Raw genomic sequence first — 8,396 nt, forward strand, 5'->3', positions numbered from 1 at the left:
GTGTAAGGTTATAAAACATAGTGTAGCTATTGGAAATAGGAGAAAAACAAAATCAAATTTCAGCATTGAAGCAATCATCATAAATTCATAATCTTGATGGAACATCATACAAGAAGATACAGCCACTAGCTTCTCTTTTTGTTATTTGAGATACAGCAGTAATATATAGATATTTCTATGTAATTAATTTCTCCATTCAAGAGCAAGAATCCAGCTGAAGTTCTCTTCAAGGACTTCAACCAAAGAATAACTGGCTGGTATGATGATGAATCCATGACCATCTCATTTAAGCATTTAAGTGCCTGTCATTTTTTCTTGTTTAGGCTGTCAGACCAAATCCGAAAGGAAATAGATGATCGGAATTCCCTCGAACGTGCATTGGCAATTGATCAACAGTTTTAAACCATGTCACAGGTAGTTTCCCTTGAAATGGATAATCTCCAAAAAGGACATCTGTGATTCCTGTTCCTTCAGTTCCGGGCAACCAAGCTGCAACAAATGCATCTACTTTTTCCAAGAGCGATGGTTCTAATACCATAGGTCTTCCAGAAATCAGAATCGTCACTGTAGGAACTCTGTCAGCAACAAAGGTTGCAATTTCTGTTCCATTAAATGGAATTTTTAACTCTGGATCGTCACCACCAGTTTCACAATATGGACCCTCACCAATGGCCACGATGGCAAACGAGAAGTCTTGATTAGCAAAAGTTTCTGGTGTAGGATTTGGCTCAAATACTATCTCTGTTTCCTTTCCTATCACTTTCCTTAACGCTTCCAATATGGTTGTGCCTATACAAAGTGGATCATATATCCAGTTGAGTTTACGATAGTAATGTGCAAATGGTAAGTTGCTCGGACTCGGGTGCTAGTGTCCGATACGAGTGCAAATCTAGAGGTCGGATCCTTCATGATCTAAATTTCAAGATTCGGGGGTACAACGAGGTATGGATACGGGAGTAGGGATTCGGCTATAAGTAATTCAAATATCTAAAAACATAGTTATAAATATATGTCTAAATTATGAACATTATGTGGGTATTCCGAGAAGGAGAAAATATTGACAAGAGGAGAATCCGAGATGGAGATTAAAGGAAAATGACTGACATAGAAATTTCTATATACAAAATATTCCATTTTCTTCAATTTCACCCTAGCGTTTGTTTTGAATTTAGAAATTATTGTATTTGTCCCGAATTTCTCTCTTGATTTTGGTCAAAGTATCCAAAATCGGTTGACCAGATCCTGGTACGGATCCCACACTCACACCCACGTCGTGTCGATACGGGTGCAACATCCAAAGTGAAGAGTCCGAGCAACTTAGGTCTGTTAATCATGTTACAGATGGATTTGATGCGTAGTCAAACTAAGACACTTAAATCGAAAAGGAGGGAGTACTTACCAACTGTGATTCTGCCACTTTGTCCTGTCCATGTAGCAGTCCACCCTCCACACTGGTAACCAAGATCATCAGCATGAGTTCCAGCAACGAGGATCTTTTTGGCATTCCTATCTAGAGGAAGAAATGGTTTCTTTGTATCTTTCCCGTTTTTCAACAAGACTAAGGATTTACGAACGGCTTCACGTGCTACATCTCTATGTGCCTTAAACAATGTGACACAATAACATTGACTTAAGTCAGATCCAAGATGATGAAGTCCAGAATCACCATTTTTCAAATGCAAGACAGCTTAAAGAAAACTCTAACAGAGTCTAACGAGAACACTAAATTCCGGGAAAAGTTCAGTCTGAAAAATCAGCATTGATCAGAATCACAATTGCGTAGAAAAAAGAGATGGAAACATGTAATCTCATTAAAACTTAAGCATTTCGTGAAGAGAAAGTATAATAAGACAAGGTTCCGGTAAACAGTTTCAACATCAGTAGTGACGAAATTCTTCTTTCTTATTTTTTACGAGGGGTCGGGAGAGGCTATTTATACATTTTAAGCAGGAGTTTCTTCTTAGGTTCAGAAGAGTGTAAATATAATCGCAATAGGCGACAGAAAGAAGTAAGAATACCTCACAACCAACCAATTCTATCAATGATCTATCTGTAAATGGATGTTCAAATAATCCAGTAACAAATTTGACTCTCAAGATTCTTTCAACAGCATCATCTATCCTGGCCATCGATATCTCCCCAGATTTGACCAGTGATAACAGCTCCTCTAAGAATAATTCATATCTAAATGGCACCATCACCTGTAATATTCACAAGATGCAAACGGAAAGTTTGAATTAGGCTAAACAGCTGCAAATTTAGGCTTCAAACACTGTTTTGATCCTACCATATCAATTCCAGCATTGATGGTTGACTTGATTGATTGACGATAATCTGATCCATGAGGGTCAGTAAGCCGGTCAAGTGCTTCCCAGTCTGTAATCACGAGACCCTGCACCAGAATATTGCTTTTATCATATAACAAAGCTTCTCCGCATCTCACATGAGTATAATTGTCGCCCCATTAGAATGAAATAACTAAACAAGAACAGAGGTGCTCTTAGAAAAAGACACAGCAGAAGCTAAAGAGGGAAAAATCAAACATTTGGACCTCTCCCATACGCCCCCCTAACAACAACAACAACAACCACACAATATAATCTCACAAGTGGGGTCTGGGGAGGGTAGGATGTACGCAGCCTTACCCCTACCCTGGAAGGGCTGGGAGACTATTTCCGATAGACCCTCGGCTAAGCCTCTCCCATACGCCCTCCTCCCCCAGAAAAAAAGAAAAGAAAGTGTAGAAGCAAAGAGAACAAAAGAATAGGAAGAAAGTGATTTGTCATGTTAATTATCAAACTTAATCCAAATAAAGAAGTCATATTTTAGTTCTTTTTTTCAGGGATGCAAGTGAAAGTTCGGAAGAACATATCTTTCTGCACTTTTGTATTCAGGTGTGCAGTTAAGTTCAAATCTTTTTACCTTGAATCCAAGCTTATCTTTCAAGACCTCTGTCAAAAGATAACGATGAGTGTGCATTTTGTCTCCATTCCAGCTGGAGTAGGATGCCATAACAGTGCAAACTCCTCGGGCGATACAGTCTATATATGGTGCTAGGTGGATATTGAACATTTCATCATGCGATGCTATTGTATTTCCTTCGTTTGTACCATTCTCAGTTGCCCCATCACCTACGAAATGCTTTGCAGATGCCATGACATAATTTCTGAAATCAAGAAACTAGTGTCAACATTTCTGTATTTGAGAAAGCAGGTTTGTAGAAGTAGCATAAATGAGAGATAGATAGAGGAAGATAAGAGGTGCAGAACTCTAAATAAAGTAATCTATGAGGTACATGTTATATTAGGATATCATAAATACTTAGTTACCAAAGTAATATATGGACAACATCATTATACGAAGACAGATCAAACGTCCATTCTGTACTTGTTAGGATTCTAACACTTATGAAAACGTTCCTTGCAACTAGCTGTCTACATTACAGTTTGATGTAAATCATTCTACTAGTTTGTCAAAAAAACTAAAGCACTTCCAACTGAAGCATGTTTTGACAGGAGAATAATCCTGGCTTTAACTTTGCAAGATGACAAGTTTTGAATAAATGAAATTATAGTGCTCATCACTATCTCTACCTTCCAGCAACATAAGGATAGCCATTTGGATGTCCTTCTGGTGGCTGACCTTGCAATCCCGTAACAAGAGAGGTCATTTTTCTGACAACTTCAGTATCTTCACTGTAACTCTCGTAAAATCTTCCCCATCTAGGGTCTTTGGCGACCTGCCATAATTCAGTTGGATCATATATTTTTGGATTCGGTTAAATGCCATTACAGAAGAAACTGCAAGAAGACACTAGAATTTCCTTTTAGGTAACAAAAATCTAACAACTTATTTTCTTAACTTGCATATCTAACAGTCTTGGAAAGTCTTACTTCAAGAGGAATATTGATAGTTAAAACATCTATGACTCATGAGCAAGGGACTATGTTCTGGAGACTGTAGTATCAGTTCTCTTAATGAATTATATCCAGATAGACAATTAAGTTAAGAAAAATTTAAAACTTAATTAGAAAATCAACCAATAATAAATCCTCATTAGCAGGTGTAAATGTTGGAACAGGAAATAAAATATGCTTGCTTTGCATTTATGTCAAGAAAGCAGAAAAGTTTTCTCAAGATGTCTATTTCATTAATAGCAAGTGGGGGGAATATTTTGTAACTCAAAGGGGTTCTTAGTCAAGCCAAATTTATACCAACAAGCATCAAATTTAGTCCTCTTTCCCAAAAGTGGCAATATTAAAGTTGAAAAACAAAGGAAAATTTTCTTTTTGACTTACAGCAACACAAGGAGCAAAAGCATATTGAGCTCCACATGCCCTGGTTTCAAGAGCTGTCACAACTCCTATCCTTGTGACTAAATCAGCATCTCTGCGAAATACACACCTGTATTATCAGCCTTTCTAAAACACCAAACCCACTTAAATACACTACTCCTTTTACTAGCCCATCATATAGTAATTGATATAAACAAAGAATAGATAATGGTACGAATCACAGCACCTACACCAATATCACTAGGCCAATAGAATAATCAAGCTGACCCGAACACCATGAACTATAATTGTCTATTCAACTATAAGTATAGAGCTCAACCTCACTCAAGAAACTCAGCTACCAGGGTGTGGGATGCGGGCAGTAGTTTTTGTCTTAAGAGACTCAACTACCTACACTACACATACAAGTGCATCTAACCTGGTGGCTCCAAGTCCAATGTTGTGAGGAAAAATAGTGGCACCCCAAACATTATTATTCCCATGAATAGCATCTGTCCCATAGAAAATGGGAATGCCAAGCCTGGTCTCAACTGCACCTTTTTGAAACTCATCAATCATGTTAGCCCAATCACTTGACTCTGCATTCTCAAATGGTCTACTCCCACCTCCACTCAATACACTCCCTGCAAATTTCATAATTAATTCAATAATACAAAGCCAAAAAACAAAAAAAGAGAGATAAAGGGGTTAATGAATTTCACCAATGCAACCATCTCTTATTGCAGAATGATTAGCAACAGCTCGTTCGATCTGGGTCATTTGACCAATCTTTTCTTCAAGTGTCATTCTTGATAAAAGATCTTTGACTCTTTCTTCAACTGGTGCATTAGGATCTTTGTAAACACAATCCATAATTGAAGATGAAGAATCAAGAGATCTTAATAATAAGTACTCTACTTAGATAGCCAGATAGATTTTACAAAAAAAATAGTTAGAGGAATAGACAAGGGGCTAAGGTTTCTATTTATACTTACTAGGATAGGATACAACGGGGATGATAATAATAATAATATAATAAAAGGAAAAAAATGAAGAGATAGTGGGAAGTGGGACCCGCATTGTTGAATAAGATATTGAAGCTGACGAGGCTCGTACACTTGTATGATGTTTGATTGGATAAATTTTTTAAAGGTTCACTTAATTCCACTTATGTGAAATTAAAAAAATTCTATTTACTTTTGGCACCATAATAGTATATACTCTAGCTATGATATAAACTTAATAGTTTCCCTATATTTATCATTCCTACCACTTGGGTAAATGTAATTTCTTTTCCTTTTTTTATACTAAACCTGCATTAAAAATATTTATTGGCGATACAAACTTGAATCATGTTCCATAATAACACATATTCTAGAGGGATGGCCAATGAAATTTGTTTCTGAATTTTTCTTTTTTAGGTGTTGTGAAAATTTTCAAAAAGGGTTTTGAAATGAATTCTTTAAATCAAATGTCATTATAAGAAATTATTCAATGAGCAGTTTTTACATATGATAAATATATTTTTCTAATAACTTTTGGTTGAATTTTTTTAAATATTGACAAGTTTCTTTTAAAGCTTGTCAGATAAAAATTGTATAATGAACTCCTTGATTCAATAAGAAGAATAAAATTGTATAAAATTATGGAATTACCTTATAATAAAAATAGTACACGACTTTTATTTTTTATTTATGGTAATAAACTGTGAATATTACCATAACAACCAAAAAGCTTTACAAACTAAGAGCATCTAGTTTCCAAACCACCTTCTAGGAAGGGTGCTCAGAAAGACAACTCCCCACCTATGTAATCTAATTACAGAGCCTATTAATCAAAACTCTATAGTTCCTAGCTCTTCTAGAGCATGTACAATTGCTATTCTCTCCCTAAGTTCTTTTTGAATCTGTAAAACTATAAACTCACTATTTACATTTAATTTCCTGAATATCTTCCAATTCCTAGCTTGCCATATATAGTAAATCATAGCTCCATAAATAGCTTCTTTTTTGAATTGCCTTCATTGTCTGTTTCTGATCCGTTGCAGGGTGCTTCTAGCAGGCTTCTGTGGGAGAGAGACACCAGTCAATATAGCCAGTTTTTTCTTTACTTCAGTGACCCATTCACATTGAGCAAAAAGGTGCAGTTGAGTTTCTGGAACTCCAAGCTCACATAAACAGCAGTTCATGTTCCCATAAGTCTCTGTAACCTTTCCTTTGTTAGCAATTTATCCTGATAAGCAAGCCATAAGATAATATTATAACACTCCAAACCAAGTCAGCTTCTCTCATCCTTGTCATATCCCCAAGCATTGCATTATAGCTACATGTTACTGAATATGTGCCATTTGGAGTTAGCTTATATGTGTCTATATTAAACCATTGTGCCATCATTTCTTTCAATGAATTCAACTTCCTCCAGTAATATCAACTACACTCTTGAGGTGGTTTATGTTCCAGATGTCTCTGCAGTTCTTTATATAAATCCCATGTACCCATTTAACCCACAACACATCTTTTTTAGTGACTATTTGCCATAACAGTTTGCCAATTGATGCAATATTCCATGATTTACATCCTTTAATGTTCAAACCTCCAAACCTTTTAGGCTTACACACTTTGTCCCAAGCTATCAGAGTACACAAATTTTTATGTAATTTTCAAGTAGTTTGATTGACTAGATTTATTTATTACTGTCAGAAAAAAAATAATGAACTCTCTTTTTATCTATTTATCGCGTTTTTACTTTAAGAAGAACTTTGGGGACAAGAGAGAGGAAAAAAAAAGCAAGAAGCTCTTATAAGTTACAGTACTACAGTAATCAATAAGAAACTATTGATTAGACTGGTGAGATCCAACAACCACAACAACAAATCCGGTGTAATCTTACAAGTGGGGTCTAGGAAAAGTAGTGTGTACGCATGCCTTACCCCTACCTTGCGAGGGTAGAGAGGTTGTTTGCGATAGACCCTCGGCTTAACGAACATAATCGGGAAGCAACCAACAATAAAAATACAAGAAAAAATAAAGACACTATGTGTAATAACAAAGATCTAAAAGTAAGAATTACAAGAATACTACTAACAAAACCAGTAAGAATGGCACAATATGGGATAACAAAGATTTAGGAGTACAAAAATGTAAGAATAGTACTAATACTACTGGTTGTTTGACTCAAAAGATATTGGAACCTTTTTGAATAAATCAATTAAAGAGAGTGAAAGGGTAAATCTTAGCTAAGTATAATAAACTCTAGAACAAAATGTATAAAAGATGAACACAATGGATAATATTTCTTGATCTTGCGAAAATGAGTGATCGAACGTTAAGAATGCCAATCTTTTTGTAGGAAAGTATTACAATCAGTGTTCCCCTCCACCTAAAAAGCAGAAAAGCCCCCTATATATAAGGGACAACCCCCTTCTAAACCCTCAAATACATATCATAGGGAATATTCGAAAGTATATTCCTAGTGTCCCCCTATTGGGCCTACACCATTGTAAAAGTTATACGTCCTCCGTCCGCTGCCTATCGTCCTCCACAGAATGTCGAGCTATGAAGATCTTGTCTTTTGTCGTGTTTGTCGATAGCCGTGGTCGTCCATATTTGGACCCATACAGTTAGTCCCTCCGCTTGTCGAGGTTGCAACTTGGTGTGTCCTTGATAAGAGGACACCACCCACTCCTTTGGAGAAATTTGGTTTCACGAAGCGTTATGGCTTGGCCAACAATGGGAGGTTAGTGTGCTCAACAAGACCCTGGGTGGCGTATCTTATCGGAAAATGATGTCATTTCCACGTGCGTCATCATTATGCGTGTTTTCGAGACAGGGGATGAGAGGTTGTCGCTTCGATTTCGGTGCCATTCTGCAGCCTTCCGCTTCGATTCTGGTGCCACCCAATCCTATAAATAGGTGGAGGGTTTGTTTTTTCAAAAACTCTTGGCCATTTTGTCTCTGGTTATTCTTTCTCATCTCCCCCGTGTTTGTTCCAACGATTTCTCTGCTTCCTCTTCTCCCATTCTTCGTTTTTGGCTTTCTCTGCTATTTTAACACCCTTTACGCCGAAGAGATGCCTAGAATACATTGATCTCGTGAAGGGATTTATGACGCCATTCCGTTGTCC

At 36.7% G+C, this 8,396-nt stretch overlaps 1 protein-coding gene across 1 annotated transcript; it reads right to left on the minus strand.

Annotated features, from left to right (window-relative positions):
- Nucleotides 1-36: 36 nt before the first annotated feature.
- On the minus strand, nt 37-5,272 carry LOC104241098 (uncharacterized). Its single transcript, XM_009796012.2, has 9 exons — nt 4,997-5,272; nt 4,714-4,918; nt 4,299-4,389; nt 3,594-3,739; nt 2,923-3,166; nt 2,288-2,392; nt 2,019-2,201; nt 1,400-1,601; nt 37-789 (listed from the first exon to the last, which is right to left on the minus strand). Exons 1-9 carry the CDS (start codon nt 5,145-5,147, stop codon nt 320-322), a joined length of 1,797 nt encoding a protein of 598 aa, XP_009794314.1. The 5' UTR covers nt 5,148-5,272; the 3' UTR covers nt 37-319.
- Nucleotides 5,273-8,396: the final 3,124 nt, after the last annotated feature.

This window comes from Nicotiana sylvestris, chromosome 6 (assembly GCF_000393655.2).
Source record: "Nicotiana sylvestris chromosome 6, ASM39365v2, whole genome shotgun sequence".
Classification (NCBI taxonomy): domain Eukaryota; kingdom Viridiplantae; phylum Streptophyta; class Magnoliopsida; order Solanales; family Solanaceae; genus Nicotiana; species Nicotiana sylvestris.

What these genes read in the sequence shown, in the direction of transcription:
- LOC104241098 (XM_009796012.2), bottom strand. Translation starts at nt 5,147, where the DNA reads ATGGATTGTGTTTACAAAGATCCTAATGCACCAGTTGAAGAAAGAGTC. An exon ending in ATTGGACTTGGAGCCACCAG is followed by an intron (nt 4,390 to 4,713) that starts GTTAGATGCACT and finishes TGTATTTCGCAG; the next exon opens with AGATGCTGATTTAGTCACAA. An exon ending in CTTTTGCTCCTTGTGTTGCT is followed by an intron (nt 3,740 to 4,298) that starts GTAAGTCAAAAA and finishes GAATTATGGCAG; the next exon opens with GTCGCCAAAGACCCTAGATG.